Source organism: Corylus avellana, chromosome 2 (genome assembly GCF_965113065.1).
Source record: "Corylus avellana chromosome 2, dhCorAvel1.hap1.2, whole genome shotgun sequence".
NCBI lineage: Eukaryota > Viridiplantae > Streptophyta > Magnoliopsida > Fagales > Betulaceae > Corylus > Corylus avellana.
In genome coordinates, this window is record NC_142491.1 from 6,001,402 (window position 1) to 6,022,792 (window position 21,391).

General features: G+C 34.3%; 3 protein-coding genes and 1 long non-coding RNA gene across 4 annotated transcripts; 1 reads left to right on the plus strand and 3 right to left on the minus strand.

Moving 5' to 3' along the window:
• Nucleotides 1-6,584: 6,584 nt before the first annotated feature.
• On the minus strand, nt 6,585-9,270 carry IQD11 (IQ-domain 11). Its single transcript, XM_059574800.2, has 6 exons — nt 8,862-9,270; nt 8,490-8,635; nt 8,130-8,417; nt 7,700-7,918; nt 7,437-7,568; nt 6,585-7,344 (listed from the first exon to the last, which is right to left on the minus strand). The coding sequence occupies exons 2-6, from the start codon at nt 8,562-8,564 to the stop codon at nt 6,724-6,726; spliced, it is 1,335 nt and encodes a 444-aa protein (XP_059430783.2). The 5' UTR covers nt 8,565-8,635; nt 8,862-9,270; the 3' UTR covers nt 6,585-6,723.
• A 4,146-nt stretch (nt 9,271-13,416) lies between these two features.
• On the plus strand, nt 13,417-16,688 carry LOC132184740 (uncharacterized). Its single transcript, XM_059598481.2, has 2 exons — nt 13,417-13,714; nt 15,073-16,688. Exons 1-2 carry the CDS (start codon nt 13,618-13,620, stop codon nt 16,146-16,148), a joined length of 1,173 nt encoding a protein of 390 aa, XP_059454464.2. The 5' UTR covers nt 13,417-13,617; the 3' UTR covers nt 16,149-16,688.
• A 299-nt stretch (nt 16,689-16,987) lies between these two features.
• Nucleotides 16,988-18,718, minus strand: HCF153 (high chlorophyll fluorescence 153). The gene is made up of 2 exons (XM_059578012.2): nt 18,403-18,718; nt 16,988-17,284 (listed from the first exon to the last, which is right to left on the minus strand). Exons 1-2 carry the CDS (start codon nt 18,685-18,687, stop codon nt 17,138-17,140), a joined length of 432 nt encoding a protein of 143 aa, XP_059433995.2. The 5' UTR covers nt 18,688-18,718; the 3' UTR covers nt 16,988-17,137.
• Nucleotides 18,719-19,422: 704 nt separating this feature from the next.
• LOC148587255 (uncharacterized) lies at nt 19,423-20,208 on the minus strand. The gene is made up of 3 exons (XR_015911362.1): nt 20,031-20,208; nt 19,813-19,891; nt 19,423-19,610 (listed from the first exon to the last, which is right to left on the minus strand). It is a non-coding gene; the product is annotated as an uncharacterized LOC148587255 (long non-coding RNA).
• Nucleotides 20,209-21,391: the final 1,183 nt, after the last annotated feature.

Sequence of the window (21,391 nt, forward strand, 5' to 3'; positions counted from 1 at the left end):
AAAGAGCACGCGGCGTGCCAAAATTTAAAAAAAAAAAAAAAAAAAAAAATTTGCTGCACGGGCGTGCTACGCACACCGCGTGCAGTGAATCACGACTCTATTTGTTTAGTGCATGGAATCAATGCATCTATATTATATATTCACATTCTGTCTCTAAAAGGTAGCTCAATCGGCTAAGACCACGCCTGATGAAGCGGAGGTCTATAGTTCGAATTCCCTTTCCCCCTCTTGTGCGGACATGTCAAAATATATATATATATATATATTCACATTCTAGCTAAGTCACAAAATAGTTTAACGTGAACAAGTAAATTTATTTCTTTTTTTAAAAATATCTCTCCATAGTATGCAAGAATTCAATATTTTTTTTTTAATAAATTATGTTTTTCTTTCCAATAACCTTCTAAATGGGAAAGTAAATTGTGACTATTGGATCATCCTTCTACACTTGTTTATTAGAATATTAATTACACTCTTACAACATACTTGGCCTAGCTATGCTATGAATCATATATTAATTTATAATAATTCTCATGACCCTAAACAAAAGACAACTTAAACAAGAAGTACTCACGAATCTTACAAAATAAAATATTCTTGTTTGAAATATATTTGACCATTCAATGGCAATGTAAGGCAGGGTTTAAGGCTTTAAGCCCTATAAATTGTTGTTTGTTAAATTTTCAATTAAACCAAAAGATTTATAGAGTGTGAGAAAAACTCAATGGCTGGGAAATATATGAGAGAAATTATAGTGATAATGGAGTTAATTATACTCATACTTATTAAGGTGCAAGCTAGTGATCCTCTTCAAGCTCCTTCTCACCTTCATAATAATGTTCGTAGTCCATTAACTACTTGCATTGATACCAGACTTGAAAGTTGTGAAGAAAAGAAAACAAAATTGCGACCACATTTATACGACCGTTGCATTCTTCTTGCATTTCTCAATTGTTTCAGTAAAGCTATCCCTGGTGACCCAGCCTATAAACTTGTTAAAGAGTGCTATTCATTTTGCAAAGCTTTTGAGGAAGAGGACCGGCTTTATTCAACTTGTTTGAAAATATATCATGAAGTTTACATCAAAAGGCACCACTAAGGTATCATCTCAAATTCAGAATAAGGTAAAAGGTACCTACTCTCTAATCTCTATTCTTGCTTCAACACACACATGGATAGCATATTATCTACATATACTGTAATGACTAGGGAAAAGTGCTAGTTACATCTGCACTAGCACATATAAGCCACAGTTTCACCTAATAAGTATGCAATGTGAGACTTAACATCTATGAGCTAGCATTTCTTATAAATCACCAACTCTCTATGACTCTATGTGGACTACTCATCTTCCTAATATAAGATTGAGTGTTACAGACTCTAACACCTTAAACCTCTGGCATCCTCATCAAGGCCACATCATACAGTGATGACAGTATCACATGGTGCATTACTATATGGCTTTGATTCCATTTGTAATAGTGCCTAGGAAAAAGCGTTAGCCATATTTACGTTATCACTCCAAAACGATTAGTCAATTAATTAGAGCTTCCTTATAATCACTTATAAATCTTAGTTTCACCTAGTAAGTAAGCAATGTGTGACTATAATCACTTATAAATCTCAATTTCACCGAGTAAGTAAGTAATGTGAGACTTAGCACCCATGAGCATCTCTTATAAACCACTTACTCTTTATGTGGGCTACTTATCTTTTCAATATGGAATCAAAGTGTTACAAACTCTCCCACTTAAATCCCTAACTTAGCACCCATGAGCAATAGTAGGTGACTCTAATATCAGTTGTAACAAATCAAGAAAAAAGGCCAGCTATATCGGTGCAATCACCCCAAAATGATTAGTCAATTTGGATGTATCCTAAAATCACTTATAAAGCATAATTTCACCTAATAACTAAGCAATGTGAGATTAACACTCATGAGCATCTCTTATAAACCACTCACTCTCTATGTAAATTACTCATCTTCTCAATATGAAATCGGAGTGTTACAGATTCATCCTTTATCAATTTTCTTACTGTCACATTAGAACAAGGCTTTCATTTTATGTAACATTTAATTTTCTTTTCTTAGCTAGGGCATGATCAGTAGATGGCTCAATATCAAATGCTTCATTTATTAACAATATAGACAACAATATAATGGGTTTGTTCTACACATCCTTTTTTATTAGACTAACTTATATTGAGCTTTTTTTAATTCCAGCTATGCGTTGGCCGGCGATTTCAAATTGTGCAAGACGACGTCGCACGTGAGCTAGCAGCAACTTAGACAAGATGCATGCGGATATATAGCAACTTTAATTACTACTCATTTTGTTTATTATGTCACTCTTGAAATATACATATATATATATATATATATATATATATATATTTGAAACTACTTGTAGACCCGTGCTCTGCAAGGGCTTTATTTGTTAACTAAATAAAACTATTAATGAAAATAAACTGTTTTAGCACACTACTAAAAAATGATAAATGCAAAAGTCAATTCACGTAATTGGTCTAAATTACAAATCGCTTCATGTTAAGCATACGATGCATATTGTCAAAGTTGATGTCATTTTATGATAAACGACGTACACCAACATTATCGTTGATGACATATTTGGATTTCATTTACGTGGTTTGATTAATTTAAAAGGACATTAAAATATATATACACAAATTTACTTTCCTTTTTTTAAAAAAAATGAAAAATTACCTAAACTCATGTGGTGCTAATATATCACTGTTACCTTGTAACATTATAGCTAAAGGCACTATATATAGTTTTTCTTTTCTTAATCAAATACTCTTCCACAATCATCAAGCTAACTAGAAAATACCATAGCTTTAATGCATTTCATAGCATTTATATGTTACATTACAATTTTCCATCTACAAACCCGTAGGGCATACATATCGAAAGGGGCACACAGGCCCAATTACCAACTTCTTTACAAAATGCCTCCAGGCCTCAAAGGTTGACTCTACGATTCATATAGGTCGTACTGTACATACCCGTCAGGCTCTCGTCTCCGAATCCTAAATAGTCTCTGAATCCTATAAATAAATGTAAAATCAATATTTTACCAGTGAAAATGTGAATCCACTGCTCACATTTTCTAGTTGGGCTTGATGATTGTGGAAGAGTATTTGATAAATAAAATACTCTTTACAACTTGAAATAGAAACGTTGATTTTCTATTTTGTTGACATGGTAGAGTCAATTACCCTTTAATAATTTTTTAGAGCTAATGTACATAATCATCAAGCTATGGTACTTTCTAGTTAGCTTGAAGGGCATAAAAAGTCAAACCGTGAGTTAAACGTTGATTTTACATCAAATACTCTTAATGGACATAAAAAGTCAAACCGTTTGAGTTTAACGTTGAAAATTAACAAAGGGGTCCAAAGTGATAAAAATTGAAAGTTTGAGGGTCCAAAGTGAGAGACTTGAAAGTTTAGGGCACCAAAGTGAAATTTTCCCTTTTTCTTTTTTTAGCTAGGGCATGATTAGTAGATGGCTCAATATCAAAAGCTTCATTTATTAGCAATATAGACAACAATATTAATGGGTTGTTCTGCAGATCCCTTTTTATTAGACTTACTTATATTGAGTTTTTTTTTTTTTTTTTTTTTTAATTCCAGTTATGTGTTGGTGATTTCAAATTGTGCATACGTTTCCACCTCTAGTGTTTCAGCCGCTGCTGCAGTTCTCCGGTTGTTTCGCTATTTTTTTTTTTTTTTGGGTGTATTTTCTGTAATTCTGTTGTTTTTTTTTTTTTTTTTATACATGTTTACACAAGAGAGGAGAGGGGGGGATTCGAACTAGTGACCTCCGCTTCATAAGGCGTGGTCCCTAGCCGATTCAAACAAATTCTGTTGTATTTTGTTTTGGGTTTATGTCTCGCTGTATTTTGTTCTGATATGGTGGTGGAGACTTCTAATTAATCTGATCTTTGTGTTGGTGCATCTCTTCTCTTCAGTCTTAGATTCGGACTTTGACAATGTATTTATCGTTTCAGCTACTTTCGGGTGGTTGTTGTTGTTCCTATATGTGGGGATTCATATAGATTTGCCTTAATCTATGCCCATTTTACTTCAGTAACCGCTTCATGCGGCCCTTTGAGATGACCGGGTCATTTGTTTGACCTATTTCCTAGCCTTTATATATTTTGCTGCACTGCTTTATTTCATTTTTGGTCTATTATTGGGGAACTCATGACCCCCTTTTCGGTTTTTAGTTCCTCCACTCCCTCTTCCTTTCGGATCAAGAGTGGTAAGGATTCTTCTCTATAACCTTTTTTTCTTTTTTAATTAAAAAAAAATAAAAAATAAAAATTGTGCAATAACATGCCGCACGTGAGGTAGCAGGATATATAGCAACTTTAATTACTACTCATTATGTTTATTATGTCACAAAATATATATATATATATTTGGTTCTCATCTCCAGATCCTAAATAAATGTAAAATCAATATTTTACAGCTGAAAATGTGAATCCACAACTCATCAAGTATAGCAAACAATCAATCTATTCACAAGATAACAAGCCGTGTTGTGTGAAACGTGAGCCCCTTTTTACTAAAAGTCTCTCTCCTTTCTTCATAGTAAAACCTTGCTTTAATACCTTCTTAAGAAGTCAATTAAAACGTTTCCTTGTAATTCGCCTTTTGGTCTCTCACAAATATAAAATCTTGTCATACAATTAGGATGACGTGACAGTAAAAATTAGTCATTACATTTTTTTTTTTTAAAGTATGAATCCAAAGGTTAATTTTTACTATCACATTATCAAGTTGTATGACATTCATATAACAGTTTACTAAATAACATTATTCTTTTTATAAGTATCATCATCACCTTGCCTCGTCAGACAGACAAGAATGAGGTCACATATTTCATGTATTTATTAATATGGAAATATACAAACCAATTCAAGAACAATTCGAACATATCAAAGTCGAGCTCTGATATAATATGTTAGAATTGAACCTCATCTTAATTAAAAATCTTAAATATATTAAATTGAGTCCAATTATACGATATAAAATTAACCACTCACACATATATATTCTTTCCATTTATATATATATATATATATATATATATATATATATATATATTTTCTGTAAAGAGGATTTCTATCAAGTGTCAGAAATCATGTGCTGTCCTAAGATTAGGGGACTTGAAGCAGCATGGAGGAAGGAAAGTTGGCAGTGTCTATTTAGTGGAGTCACAAGGAGCTCTCTTGCTAGTCAAAAGGTACTATAATGATGGTGCCTTTTGTTTTTTTTCCCAACAAGAACAGACATGTGTAAGAAATTTTTTCCCCATACGCTTAGATTTTATGTTCATAAGCTGAAATTCATCAATGAAAAAGTAGATTTGTGTACAAAAGAGCTTAGGGTGGTTGTGCATTGTTTCTCCATATCATGGCAATCACTTTCTTGGGCTGAGCTGTATTATCCCATTTGGTTACTTGGAGAAGACTCGATCACCTCCTATTTGGGCCTCCTACTTCTCTTTTTTGCTTTCTTCACATGAATTGTAGTACATCTTGTCCATGGGAAACTTTTAAAGAACAAAATAAATAACAATTTAGTTTACAAATGCAAGCATCTTCAGCACTAGGTAATAGAGAATGAGCTTGTAACTTACAGTTTCTTTTGTGCAGTTAGTAATATATATATATATATATATATATATAATTTTTTTTTTAGTGAGGGTATGTTGTTCTAAAATATACGAATAATCACTTACATATTGAATGAATTATTAAAATATTAACCAAATAATTAAATTTACTATTTCCTATGAACTTGAACTTTTGAGATAAGTAGTAATTAAACATAGTATTAAAGCAAAGATTTTGAATTCGAACCCTAACTCTAAATTCATCCCATTTCAATTAAATATTTTACGGTTTGAGCAATTTGAGCCTACAGAGGAATGTTAGAATGTTAACTCAGTGATTAAATTTTCAAATTTTTATTAACTTAAACTTTTAAAATAAGTGGTGATTTAACACTTTCTTTAATTTGTTTTTTTGGGACCGATAAGCCCATGTTAATGTTTTATGTCATATTTTGTCATTAACTACTCATGCCTTGAGTGATGTATGCCCAAAAGGTTTGTATGATGTACTGCTTCAAGAATGTGGTCTCAAGGCTTGGTATCTCTCACTTTGGTGAAGAAAAATGGCATGGAAGACTTCAGGGGTGCCAAGAAACTCAGAACAATTCTGTGACATGCTGCATAAACGCATGAACTTATTAAAGATCCAAATATAAGCTCAAAAAGTATTACTCAATGCTATCAATATATACCTAGGTGATTCTGGGGGATGAGGGGGTTGTTAGTTGCTCACAAGCAGTTCTTGAGAATATAACTCCATTGTATCATACAATTCAATACAATAAAAATGCAGCCTTAAGGCAGTTATTAGTGGTGGACATAAGCCTCTAAGGCCGAAATACCTCAAATCTTTTGTGTTTTTACGGTCATTCACCTTCTAGTTCAACTAAAAATTTCACTTGTTGGGTGTCCTTTATTAAGTCGTGACGAGAAGATAGACTGTGTGTTAATCAACTGTGTAGTATTAATATGAGCTACTCAATTAATGACAAGATGGCATAGTTTTCCATTGTTTTCCTATTCAAACTATTTTAAATTACAGGCTAACCAAATTCTCTTCTAGCACCCAACTTTTGAAATCATCTGAAGCAATCATTTTGATGCCAAATCTGCATCGAGTACTCTGAGTCAAAGCTGAGATCCTTCACTGTCCGACTGGATTTTATTGGACCTAGAATGCCTTTCAAGCTCGGAGATTTTTGCTGGTAACCATTAATCTTGCCAATCCTACCACTGGTTGGCATTTCAGTAGTCATAGGAGAAATGAGAGACAACTTATTCTTACATGGTGAATAGCTCTCAGAGCATGTTTCAAGACTCCTGGTCCTTATTTTTGGTGAGCTCATGGATCTTGCTTTTGCTTTTGCAGATGCAGTAGCAGCCATGTAAGCAGGAACAACAGGGGAGCTTGAGAAAGAATTATGATTTCCCAGTGAATATTGCCTCCTATGATGAAATGAGCTCCTGGAAATAGATACTGGAGAATCCAATCCTTCAAAGTTCTTCTGTACTTGAATATTTCTTAGCTTAAGTTGTCTCCTTCCAAAATTCTCTCCTGTAACTCCTGGCCTTGGATTTGAAGTTAAAACTGAATCCAAATCTTCAAGTTCTCTACTTTTAGTAACTTGGGTATCCACCCATTCATCCAACCAGTACCTCCATCTTCCATTTACCTTGTTTCTTTCTGATTCTGCTGACTTCTGAAAAACAATTTCCAGTTGAAAACTCAGCAGTAGAGCCTAAATTTGAAAAATATATATCAGAAGAACACAATGCATAGGAGTTTAATTACCCGATGACTGAATGAGTAATCCTTTATTCTTTCTCTCTTAATCATGGCCTCTTTCTTACTTAAATACAATGTCTCTGCCTCTTCCTTTGACAGTATGCTATCATCCCACCTTCTTTCACTATTCGAGTCCATCTGAAAATCATAAATTTGCACATCAGTCAAATTATCTATAGTACATAATAAATTAAGGGATATTAACTAAACTAGCTAATTAGAGATTTTAGAAAACATTAGAATGAGTCCTTTCATGCTGATCCCCATACCCTTATTATCTTGTCTCTTAAAGTCTGCAATTCTTTACTTCCATCATACTTCCAATCTCCTTCGGCCATTTCAAATCTTCTTGTGCGGACCTGTGACTGAATATTTACAATGGACTGCAAGCACTTTAGGGTAGTCATAGCTTGCCTTCTCACAGCTCTGCCTCTAATAATAGCTTGAAGCTTCACTATTCCCTTCAATGCCCTCAAAGCTTTCCTTGCCTACAAAATTCTCCCACATAAGTTGAGTTCCCAATCCCAAATTCCTGAAATATGTTTTCTACTAATGTGCATTACTTTATCACATACATAGATTTTCCAACACTTACTAAAAAATACCATGTTACTCAAAATAATTTCCTTACCAGATCTATATATCTTTTAGCAGTGAATCAATTAGCAGAAACTAATGAAAATGGTTGGTTAAACTCACAAGGTAACCCCGAAAGGCTGTCTGAATTTTAGTGGCAGCAAATTCAAGGATTTCACGGTTGGATTGAGGGGCATCAGCTTCAACTTTGATGACTGAAAACTCTTCTTTCTCATTTTCATCTACTGATAGGACATCAGCAGCAGCAGTGGTGGCAAGAGCGGCTGTGAGAGCATGCTTGCTTTGCTCTTCTTCTTCCTCTGCCTCACCTAGACTTAAGGATGATGGTGCAGTGAGTGAAGCCAATCTTTTGATCTTAAGCCTTCCAAACATCCATTTCCTTCTCTTCTCCTGATAATATAGTTCTAGCAATGAGGAACAGAATCAAAGAGCCCAGCTGAACAAAAAAGCAAACTATTTTACCTTTTCTGGTTTCAACTGCGTCTCTCTTATAAAGAACCTCTTCAATATATTGAACCAGCTCTTCTTCTTAGCCATTGAAGAACCGACAAATCACATTGATCTAAGAAGGTTCTGATTGGTTCTGGAACTATGCTGGTGGGGTGTTTCTGATAGCATATACACGCATCAGTTAAGGAAAAAAATGGTTAAAAATTATACCAACATGATTGGTTATCAACAAAGTAAATTAGTCATGAACTGATTTACAATTAACTAACTCAAAATTTTTACTTGATATAAGATTTGAAAGCTGGAAGCAGAGAAGAATATGAGGCTGATTAGCAATTGTACATCAGAAATGGAATGTGAATGAAATTGGAAATAGCATCTTACCCAACAGCAACAAATTCTGTATTCCTGATATTCAACAGATCAAACAAGAATCAAGGCATCAAAAAAGTTTCTTTCAGAGAGATGGCCTTGAAATCTGATAAACTATTGTTTATATGTTATGGTATGGAAGTACAGAAAAGGAAATCCCAAGAAGAGGGGGATGGGTATATTTTTTTTTCTTGGGAAACTGATATCACAAACAAACACCCAAAAGTTTGTTAAATTTATTAGTTGAAAACAACTTAAATTGGAACATATGTTTGTACATCTATCCAATCATGCAGATTTATCTCCTTTAGATGATGGATTTCTTCTGTTCATTATGTGGGCCTTTGAGTGAGTGATTCTTGGGAAGAGGCAGAGGCATTTTGTAGTCCTGGAGGGAACCTTTTATGAATAATGAAGATTTCTTTTTTCTTTTTCTTTTTTCCCTCATGGGCCCTCTTCTCTCCTTTTCCTACTTCCCATTTTCTCGACTGTAACAGACATGTTCATGTGTCTGTTGGGAGTCAAATCACAGAACTGCCCTTCACTTATTTTTAGTTTGAGGATATAAGTATAACATGCATTGGAAGCCCATCATGTATGATGGAGATCCACTCTTGCTGCATTTAAATCTTTAATCTTCACTTGATGATCAGTCTATTTGTTTCCTGAGCATGCCAATAAAAATGTGTATGTTTAGTAACTAATGTTGCTGGCTAAGCCGGCCGCCTGGCCAGTCCCTATCAACATTAACTAGCTATGATCAAGACCTTAAGACTTTTCCACTTCCTTTTTTTTTTTTTTTTCTTCTTTTTTCTTTTTTCTATTCAATGTGGGGAAAGAGCAAAAGGGATTAGAAATGAGGTTTTTTTACCATTCTTAATCCTTTAAAAAAAAAAAAAAAAAAAAAAAAAAGAGAATTACCGGGAATGTTTTTAAACACAAAGTAAGAAGCGGCCTATTTTACCACTAGGTGTGCACGAGAGTTAATACATCTTGAAATCTTCAAAACGGTCTACTTTTCAAGGATGAGTAGACGGGCAAGCGGCCATTAATAAGTGAACAGAAAGCCTTTATTGAGAGAGTCCCCTTCAAGTTGGATGGAGGAAGGGCATCCATAGACTTTGCAGCTTCCTTGTTAATACCATTGATATTATTTGCCACTAGCAGTAAAGTCAAAAGAGTACTTGTTTTATGTGTGTATATATATAGACGGTTCTAAATTAAGGAAGTACATGGCCACTGTTCCAAAACACATGCGCCGAGGGCTATAATTGAGGAAAGTGGGGGAGTCACAAATGTGGAAGAGATGAGAGAATGTGGGGAAGGAAGGAAAGCACCTTCTTGGGTTGTGAGAAGTGAAGACAGCTGTGCAAGGGCCCTAGAGATGAGTAGTCATAATACATTCTCTCATCTTTTTAAAAGGAATGAAGATAATTCTCTCTTTGTGCGTGTCGCCTACACAAGAGGAGAGGACTTTCTCTGGCTTCTCTTAAAACTCTTTTGAAACCAAAACCTGTAAGGTTAAAGTTGGTGTCTTAGAGTATTTACAATTAATTAACTCATCACTAATTCCAAAAGCTTAAACAGGTAGATCTACAAAGTCAATGGTCAAACTTATGCTCTAATACTATATTAAATTACTGCTGATCCCGATTCCCAAAACTTAGTATTACTAAAGAACTCTCTCTCCTGCATTACATGTTCTTTGGTAACTATTGCAGAAGATGTAATTAGTGCTACTGTTTATGAACACATTGTGCAATATACTGGAGACAGTGAAGAATGTAAATACTGGTACCATTTTTCCAGCGAGTACCTGCACCATTTTAGTGCTTTACTGCTGGTTATAGTACATCTATGGGTACAAAACAGAAGAAAATGCATGTTATTGTAGCTGCAACTCTTATAATTCAACAATAGCTGCATACAGCCCATACATAATTTAGAAGCATCCAAGGCCCACAATCTAAGGTTAGCTTCATGTTCTTCTCATTAAACTAAAACTACAAGGGTCATTAATCTGTACATGACACTTTGTTTACAAATTAACTTGACAGTTCATGTGGCGCTTGTTACGTCAGCCCTAAAACCTTATGGGTTCTAACCAGGAAGCACACAAATCCAAAAAAACACATTGTTTTTTTCCTTCAAAGATGACTTCTCCGGTTGGAACATGATCGTACCTATTTCAAATCTACGAGATAATATCCAGTTAGTTATACTTGAGAGGTATTTTTATCTTTTCACTTTTTGAGTCGACAAAAATACGCATCTATTATAACTAATTGGATATTCTCTTGTTCATTTAAATTGGAGAGGATCCTAATTCACTTTGGTTGGTGGACGCATTAAATATTTACCTAAAGCAATAGGTCCTTGGGCTGATCCCATGTTAGCTCTAAGACTTAGGTCTCTCGCTAACTAGAAAGTAAATGCTTAAGCTTGAAAAGCTTTAGGGTCTGGTGGGCTTGTAAAACTCACTAAAATGTAGACTCCTATACTGTCATGTAAGTTTGTAAAAACTATATCATATTCTAAACTTTCTTTCTTTCTTTTTTTTTTTGTAAGCAGTTGACGGTTCAAGGTTCTAGTCAAAAAAAAAAAAAAAATGTTGAAAGGACAAAGCAGATGCCTAAAAATACAAGTAGCCTTCTGGATCAGTAAGGGCCCAAGTGAGCTGTCGTTTAGGGCCATTGGTTGTGGGTGACAATGGAGCCAAAGCCCATTGTAAACCCCAATACTTAAAACTTAAAAGTTTCTTCCATCTGTGGGCTTTGAACATACAATATGAAGAAAGAGCTATGGCGAGATTACCCAAAAAGAAAGAAAAATACAGAAAATGAAAAGAGAGTAAGAAAATTAAAAAAAATAAATAAATAAAATTTTATTGAAGACCCCTAAACTTTCACCCGATTTGATAAAGTCTCCCTAAACTCCAAAATCTTTCAATTTAGTCCTCTCAACTTTCAATTGCTCTCAATTTGGATCATTCCGTCAGATTTTAAACGTTACAAGACATTTATACCCCTGACTTTTATATAAAATTTCAACTTCTAAAATGTTTTTTTTTATTTAAAAACAAAAAATTTGGATATTTAGTCTTTTTGGCATTTTTTAACGGTTAAAATTGATGGAGAGGTCTAAATTGAGAGCAATTGAAAGATCAATGAACTAAATTGAGAGATTTTGAAGTTTAGGAGTGGTATTTCAAAACAGGTAGAAGTTCAGGAGTCTTTAGTGAAGTTTCCCCTTAAAAAAAATAAAATGCATAGTGTGTTCAAATAGGATAAAGCTTTTCTTCAACTAAAATTCTACGACTTTAATAGAAACTTAATTTAAACAAAATAAAATTATTGGTTAAAAAATTAAAAATGTAGGATTTGAGTATAAGTATATTTATAAAAAGTAATGTTATATACTATATTTTTCTTATAACGATGACATGACACCCATAACTAAATATTGAATATTGAATATATTCTTTTAAAATAGGAATTGATTTAAGGAGATGTTAAAGTTATAATGTTATCATTATGAGATATATCTTAATGAAAAATGTGGTATATAATATTACTTATTTATAAATTTAAGAAAAAATAGTCTTTTTAATTAAAACAACAAAGTATTTTATGGGTATATAAATATTAGGGTTAATAACTTTTTTAGTACCTCGATTTTAACGTTTTTAGTTTTTCCTCCTTAGGTTTTAAAACTAGACAAATCTGAAACCTCACCTATGGAAAAAGACAAAATTAAAATTTATGTTAGTTTTCGTCAATCCCAATTAACGGAATTCCACGGCATCGCCATTAATATCGCGACACGGGTCCTAAAAATTAAAAATAATTTAAATATATATATATATATATATATATAATGAAAATTTTATGGGGTGGCTATTTTGACCAATGGGGGTGGCCGACCACCCCCAAGGGCCAAAAAGGGGGGTGGCCGAAACCACCCCCTTTGGCCTTGGGGGTGGCTCGAGCCACTCCCTTTTTGGCCCTTAGGGGTGGCTGGTCACCCCATAAAATTTTTATTTTTTTTTATTTTTTTATAGGTTTAGTTTTTTTATTATTATTATTATTTTATTTTTAATTTTTGGGACATGTGTCGCGATATTAGTGAAGATGATGTGAAATTTCGTTAATTGAGACCGACAGAAATTAACAGACGTATTAATTTTGTCTTTTCTCATAAGTGAGGTACCAGATTTGCCTGGTTTTAAAATGTAGAGAAAAAAATAAAAACCTTAAAACCGAACCAAAAAAGTTATTAACCCTAAATATTATGTAAAAATTAAGAACCTATAAATTTCATTAAAATCAACTAAAAACCCTGAATGCATTAAAAAAACACACACAAAAAGAAAAAATCAACTAATTCAAATTTCTCTCCGACCTTTATATAATTATCTCCGCGAACATGTAAGAAAAAAAAAATGCAATATCACCGAGATAATAACATGCCTATAATCTTACCAAAAATAAAAAAATAAAAATAAAAATAAACATGCTTATAAATATAAGAGATATTTATAGAAACTTTCGAACTCCTCTGTGGTAAATCTTTCACTTCTGAAACAGAAGGCAAATCTTGGTTCTTGCTCGTACAAGTACAAGGTTTGCTTCTGAGAAACATCTTTTCTTTTGCTTTTGTTTTTCGTTCTCTTTTGTTTCTTTGTTTCTTTTTTCTCTGTCTCTCATCTTGAACGAAAAGAAAGAGAGAATTTGAGGAGAAGTTTTTGTTTTGCGTGCATTTGGGTGTAATGGGCAATTGGAGAAATCGTCCCCCGCGTAGAATTTTCCGTCAACCACGAGCTCCATGGCCGCCCCCTGAACCGCACGACCCTGGTCCTCCTCCTGGTAACTTTAAATTATTATTATTATTTTTTTTTTTTTAATTTGTCTTAAGATTTTGTTCCTTTTAGTGAATTGGGTTTGTAATTTTTGTAGAGTCGTTGGAGTGGTTGTTTTTCTTGATGGGTTTTATCTGAAATCTATGTTTAATTACTGATTTCTTCTAGTTCATTGATATTCAAGATTTTGATCCTTCTAGTGAATTGGGTTTTGTTCTTTTGTAGAATTGTTGTAGTTGTTTTTTTTTTTTTTTTTTTTTATGGGTTTTATCTGAAATCTCAGTTGCAGGACTAATTTATTCTAATTTATTGAATTTTTCTTATTCAATATGTTGATATATTTATTGAATTGGTGTTTGTAATTTTGTATAATTATTCATCAAAAAAATGTATAATCGTTGGCATGGTATTTTCCTTGATGGGTTCTGTCTGGAATCTCAGTTTCATTACTGATTTTTTGGGTTTTTCTTATTCAAAAGATTTTGATCCCTTTACTGAATTGGGGTTTTTTTTTTTATTTGGCAGAATCACTGGAATTGTCATGTTTCTTGATGGATTTTATCTGAATTTCTGTTCCATTACAGATTTCTTCTAATTTGTTGAATTTCATTTTTCAAGATTTTGAAAACTTTTTTTGAATTGGGTTTTGTGCTTTTGTAGAATCGTTAGCATTGTTATTTTGTGTTGATGGGTTTCATGTGAAATTTCAGTTCCATTACTTATTTCTTCTAATTCCTTGAATTTTTCTTGTATTCTTCTATATTGAATTTTACGTTGTTTAGACATTGACTGTATTAATGTTATCGACTGTTTCATTCCATAGTAGCTAGAAAGAAGCCAGGAAGTCTGTTATCACCTCAGAATCCTATATTTGCAGATCCAATGCCACTGAAATTTACATGCTTTCATACACTTTCCATACATATAGATTCCTTAGAATACTTCTGCATTTGCAGATCTTTCTTTTTTTCTACTGCTATTAATATTTTTGTCTAATTAGCCAATCAACAGTTTTTATGTGTTGGAATAGGTCAGAGATTTTAGGTTTGATTGCTTGGCCAATGGATAGAATTTTTGTGTTTTTTTAATCAGAAGTGTCCTAGCTCGCCTTGTATCTCAGTCTAGCATGTTATCGGTGTTAGGGAATTCTTTGAAAGTTTTAAGGGGATAGTTATGTGCTTCTCATGATATTCTTTGTATGTTGAACAAGGAACATGGAGCTTCAATGCTTGATGTTTTATTGGTCAAGAAAGTTGTTGTAGTTCATGAGGTCTCTTTCTTTCTTTTTCTTCATATATGTTACCTATTCCAAGCAATAATGTTTTGAGTGGACTAATAAATTGATTTTCTTTTTTCTTTCTAAAGGATTACAAGATGGTGTGCCTTTATGGGAAAAGAAATTTTGCACTTTGGTTGGATCAATACCATGGGGGAAGGTAGTAGACGCCAAGAAGTTTATGTATTGCCACAACAATATACTTAGTTGGGATGATTCTGCGGGTGAAGAGGCATTTCAAAATGCGAAAAAACGTTTTTGGGCAAAGATCAATGGACTCCAATGCGATATCTCTCTTCCTGATCCGGATGTTTATATTGATGACATAGATTGGAACCCTACCATTGATCCTGAACTGATTAAGGAATTGGATCGAAATTGGTTTGCTCCTGATGAGGAAGAAAGGAATACAAAGGGGTGGCGTAAAAACAAAAAGACAAAAAACTCAGTGTCTGATCCTTCAGAAGGGCACAATATGAACCATGAAAATAATGACAATCCTTGGGAATGCAACAATATGCAGGATAGTGGAGCTTCAAAAAAAAAAGCACAGGGATGGAACCAATGGGAAGACAATAAAAATGATTCAAGAAATTTGAATAATGGCGACAATCCTTGGGAACCCGGCCTCGCTCAATGCAATGGAGGTACGATGGACAACGCATGGGCTCATTGTGGCGACAAGTCATGGGGTTGGAATAAGGTGGGAAACCATGTCAACCAACCAAGGAATTGGGACAAAGGTGGCAATTCTTGGGAGCATGGCTGTCAGGCTGTGGTCTCAGTGAAGGATAAAGGATGGGGTGATCGTGGGAATAAAGCTTGGGGCTGGAACCAGCAGGAGCCAAAGAATTTGTATAATAGTAACCATCCTTGGGAAAGCAGGTTTAATCCAAATCCAAATAGAGGATGGAGAGATTGTGGGGGAAATGCACGGGATTGGAAACAGTGGGACAATGATAATAATTATAATAATGAGCTAAAGCATGGGGAATTTAGAAGAACTGGTGAAGGTTGGGAAACCAGGGTTGAGGGTTCCTGGAAGAGGGAAGGTTCTCATCCATATGTAGCTACAAAAAGCTCCAAGTTTCAAGGCATTGGTAACCAAAGAGGTGATTGCTGGAGGAGGGGGCAAACTAAGAAGAGGGTCAGTTTTGCCCCCTGATCAGTAGTAAGTGATGGAGACTTGGCCTTCTGTTTTTTGCTAGTAGATATTTCAATTGCTGATTTATCGCATATTGCAAAATTCTGTCCATGGAGATGGGAGAAGTGGGTTTTGCAGATATGCTATGGAGCTATGTATCTTGTGTTGTTTTCATACCTCATAAGCAAAAGGGCAAGTGGTGCGCTTGTGAAATGCTATTTTTTCAACACCTACAAGGGATAAAATATGAGAGTCCAGGAGCTGTAGAAGAGCAAGGGAATCTCATATTTGTAGTTTTAAAAGAACACATAGATTTTTTGGACCTCACATGATCAATGTGGCTTGTGTTTCTTTTACTTGCCAGAGTTGCGAGAGTTTTTTGTTAATTGAGATCTTCCAGCAGATTCTGTTATTTCCCAATTTCATACAGCCTTGTTATAGTGATATCTCTTCTATCAAGAGGAAACCTGTTTCCCTGGATTCCCTTAAGTTCCCTTAAAAGTGATATGTGGAATTCGTAATGTTTATTTCGGTCTAAACAGTTGGGGAAATTGGTATTTACTCTTTTGTTGCTTTGTTAACTGCAATCTCTAAATTGGTCGATATTGTGAACTCAAGTTAGATGGTAAAAAAAATTGTCATGGACTTCTCAGGATTATCATTTCTTACATGCAGCAGGGTATGTGACCAGTTATCCAAATTAAGACTGGAACCCATACGATTGTTATATAATTGGGACGTAACAGATATTATATGGCAATCGTATAACAATATTTATTTCCTAATTTTTACATCCATTAAGAAGGTGCTTCTTCACCCAGTATGTTTGTAATTATCCAATGATGAATACTACATTGTGCTCTTTGGAAGATGAAGTCCAACTGATATACATTTCAAAATTGTTACTAAAACAATGAGAACAATGACTGGAAACTTCAAGCAATTGGTTTGTCAATAAGTCATTGATCTTTAAAACAAAAATATACATTATGGATCTACAAAGATAAAGTCTAGGCTGCCCTTTTGGGCCGGTTTCGAGTGCGTTGAAGGGCAGGTTCCTTTTTGAAGGAAATGTTAACATCCTCCTTATCCTCTTCCCCTTCCTCCTCGTCGTCTTCATCCTCATTAGCTTCTCTGATTGCTTGATTAATTTCAAGCTAGTTCAAGAACAAGACAAGGAAAAGAATTCAGAAATCGTACGTATGGGATAGAAATCTTTTTGCACAGAGCAACTTCATTGTAACAAGAATTATGGCACATTCTCTAAATACAATTGCTTCATTAAAGTGAGTCTGATCATAAAGAATGTGAGACTACAAACACAAAGTAATCACCGAGAAAGAGAGAAACTTGAAGCTGAAACTGAGAAACTCAAGCATCTAGATTAAGCCAGTTGATTTTATCAATTGAAAGTCAAAATTCAAAAGCTGAGGTTTGCACATAGCACATGGTAAATGATCTTGTTTAAGAAACATTGTAGCGGGGCTTTCTGTAAGGGTCTTGAATTAGAATCTCTTGTTAGTAAACATTAAAAATTTAAAAAACAAAAACAAAAAATATGAATTTCAAATTGTATTTTAAAGCATATATCCATTGTGAGTAAAGATAGATATTTTCACTGAAATTAGCTCCACCAATGTTGCATAGGATATAAACTGCCAGAATTGGCCATTAGCCACATCTTTAAGAACCCCAGTTCAAGTTTAACTGTCATATTTGTGTGCGAAAAGCTATCATTTTCAGTTCCTCTCCCCCTCCTCCCCCACATTTCCCTTCAAGACTATGAATTTGCATGCAAATAACAAATTTGCACCCTAAATATGTTACCTTGCGGTAAACTTGATTATAGAACAAATGAAACCACCTCATTTTTTGATATCCAAAATATGGCACACACCGAAATCATCCCCCTGCCCTTCCCGTTGTAAGAAACAAGAATTAAGAAGCGACCAAAAAGTACAATAAAAATCCATGCTTTTTTTTCTTGGACAAATACAAATTTCAACATAAAAGTTTCCTCTCCAATTCCCACAATTCATTTCTGTGTTAGATAAGCCAAGCTTCGAGAGTGAATAGCTGTTGGGTGTTTGACTAAACATGTTTAGTGTAACCCAATTGCGGAATTTCATCAAATACTAAATATGCGGACACAAAATTTCATATCACTCACCCGAAACCTTCAAACCCACATAACCCAGAAGCATTCACAACCAATCAAATACACAAAACTCCAAAAAAAAAAAAAAAAAACGCCATTTCACAGAGCCTCACATACCTCCTGAAAATAGTCTCTGTCGAGCTTATCAGCGACTCTGATGGAGGCGAAGATAGTGATAGCCAAAAGAGAGAATGGGAGCGCAAAAGCGAAGATGTAGTAGCTCGTGCTGGGACCCGCACGCGTCACCGCCGTCAAACCTCTGGTTCTCCGTCGAGATGGGTCGCCGAGAAAGCGAATTGCAGGAGGTTTTGACACGTGCGGAGGTTTGAAGAAAGCACGTGTGGGTATGGAAGGTTGAGAGCGTGTGAGTGAGACTGAGCTGGAGATGATGAGGCTCGCCATGGTTTCGAGCCTTTCGCTGGTGGATATTGGATTCTACTCTCTTATACGTGCTGGGATTAAAACCACGTGGATATATATATATATATATATATATATATATATATAAGGCTTTGATTGTTAAATCATTTTCTTTCTCATTTTTGTTTTTGAAAATCTCTTTTTTTTATTTGAAAAAAAAATTAACAAATAACCTAAAACACTTTAATCTATTTTCACATTTATGTCACATTAGAACATTATTTTACAAGCAAAAATCATACTCTAAAAAGCATTAACAAATAATTCAAAAGGTGTTGTTGCACAACTCATTTAGGTTTATACCCAAAGAATAAAATAGATGTCCGCAAAATTTACTCAACGGGCCTTTTCCTATTCGGGAAGAAACTCGGGCACCTGTTCAAACAAGATAGGGCTCAAATGCCTTTTCACGTGAGGACGTGCAATAAGCAATCTAATTGCACCTTATTCCTCTAACGATTATAAATTACTCATACAAAGTGGATGTTCTTGCACAACAAAGTACTAGCATACTAAATATGGCTCATGGCTTGTGAACTTTCTGATTCAAAGGTGCAAATTTGTGTTTCAAAGACTTTGTTGTCATCCCTTTTTCAAATAAAAACATTAACAAACAACTCAAACTCAAAAAACTAGTAAAAATAAGAAAACAGTATTTACCTTTTTACATCGTAACACTTTTTCAAACCAAAAACAAAAAACACTCTCCAAAACACAATAACTAACAATGCTTATTCTCAACTCAATATTTGACAGTACAATAACATACATAAATTCCTTGTCCAATAGATTTTCTTATTTGTGCAATGTCCAAGGAAGAAATATGTCTCCATCTTGCAACTTCTTATTTTGTCTGAACATTAGAGTAAGCATCGCAGATGCAACCACAGGATAGATAATAGAGGCTGCAAAGTGGACAAAGAAACAGAATTGTTTCAACAAAAATATAGTGAGAATTTAAAATTACATTATGGAAAGATCTGTTTCTTGGGGTGACTCAAAACTAGCTTACAAGAAGGAACAACATTTTTGGTGGATTTAAATTGAAAAACGATGATGATGATGATGATGATGATGATGATAATGTTTAACAAACACTAAGCTTACAAGTTGTCACAAAAGGTTCTCTGTATGTGGTGGTCATCAACAGAAATTCCACCCTCCTTTCTGGGAACTGCAGCTTCTTCTGTTGGGAGTTTTTGGTGCATCATTCAACATAGCACAACACAAGCAATTCAATATCCTGATGGAAGAAATTAAGTAAAAAAAAAAAAATGCCAAGAACATGTTTCTGTGTATTTGAGAGAGAGACAGAGAGAGAGGACCTGTTCCTGGCTGGTGCTGTGTCTGTAAATGCAGTTGTTTCTCTTGGGGCTGGTGCTTGACACTTTTTTCCTGTGGCACAACATGCTTGTATCCGTCCTGCGCCATTGAAGAGCAAAAGCAGCACCTTTGCTTGTCAAAGATGTATTTGCACTCAACTGATCCTGCTCCCCTCCATTCGGAGAGTGTATATATGCATGCATATGGGTGAAGGAATTTCTATGTGGAAACTTGCTATTCTTGTTGGGGTGGGCTAATGTTTCATAGCTAGCTTTTTCTCATGTGCCCACCTTCAAGAATCAGAATCAAAAGTTAAATCTCAATTAGATTAGACTTAATCCATATAAAGTAAGATTAGGCATGTTCTCAATTGTGTCGGCTGAACTCAAAACTAGCTAAAAACTAAAAAGGGTCCAATGTTGGTGTATGTTCAGTTGATTTAGCCTGCGTTTTTTTAAAACGTGAATTTTTTTACACTTTTTTATTTTCCAAACCCACTCCCAAATGGTACGCTTTCTGAAATTTTGTTTAAAAATGTGTTTTTGACTTGCAAAATCACGGGATCAAACACACTCTTAGGGTGTGCTTGAGATTGTGATTTCGCAAAAATAATCTGCGATTTTAAAAGATATCGCAAAACGTAAGGCGTTTGGCATTGTAATTTCGCAAGAATAATCTGCGATTTTAAAAGATATCGCAAAACGTAAGGCGTTTGACATTGCAATTTCGCATGAATAATCTACATTTCTAAAAGATATGGCAAAACGTAAGGCATTTGGCATTACAATTTAAAAAACACTTAATTTAAAATAAGAAAAAAAAAATTGCAATTTCAATAAGCAGACTAGGGATGCTTATTTGAAAAAGTACGAATTTAAACCAAAATCGTGAATTCGCATAACAAATATTTAATAAAAAAATATTTTTTAGTATGTTTTACCAAAACGTCTTTACGATTTTAAAAAGTAGCGATTTCAAAAACGCTATTTTTAAAATCGCACTTATTGAAACCAGAATCCCAAACGGACCCCTAGTCTCACTTCCATAATGACTACTCTTAAAACTTGAATTCCCACTAAACCAAGAACTAGGTTAGTATAATCTAACAAATTGACGTTTTTCTTAAAATTTGTTACTCGTTATATCAGTAAAGATGACATTTTAGACATTTTTGTGCAAATATTCCAACTTAAAACCTCTGAAGCATCAAACACGAAGCTTTACTAAATATAGCTTATAAGATTTGTCCTACAGTTTTTATCCTACAATTATTGTTAAGATTAGAAGAATGACTGGCGTGAAACATGAAGCCCCACCACTTGAAAAAGATAATGGTAAGGAGATCGGAATATGAGGTGAACCC

Coding starts and splice junctions, on each gene's coding strand:
- HCF153 (XM_059578012.2), bottom strand. CDS start 18,687: ATGGCGAGCCTCATCATCTCCAGCTCAGTCTCACTCACACGCTCTCAA. Junction 17,285..18,402: donor ACAGAGACTATTTTCAGGAG/GTATGTGAGGCT, acceptor TTCTTGAACTAG/CTTGAAATTAATCAAGCAAT.
- IQD11 (XM_059574800.2), bottom strand. CDS start 8,564: ATGGCTAAGAAGAAGAGCTGGTTCAATATATTGAAGAGGTTCTTTATA. Junction 8,418..8,489: donor CGCAGTTGAAACCAGAAAAG/GTAAAATAGTTT, acceptor CTATATTATCAG/GAGAAGAGAAGGAAATGGAT. Junction 7,919..8,129: donor CAGCCTTTCGGGGTTACCTT/GTGAGTTTAACC, acceptor AGAATTTTGTAG/GCAAGGAAAGCTTTGAGGGC.
- LOC132184740 (XM_059598481.2), top strand. CDS start 13,618: ATGGGCAATTGGAGAAATCGTCCCCCGCGTAGAATTTTCCGTCAACCA. Junction 13,715..15,072: donor CGACCCTGGTCCTCCTCCTG/GTAACTTTAAAT, acceptor TTCTTTCTAAAG/GATTACAAGATGGTGTGCCT.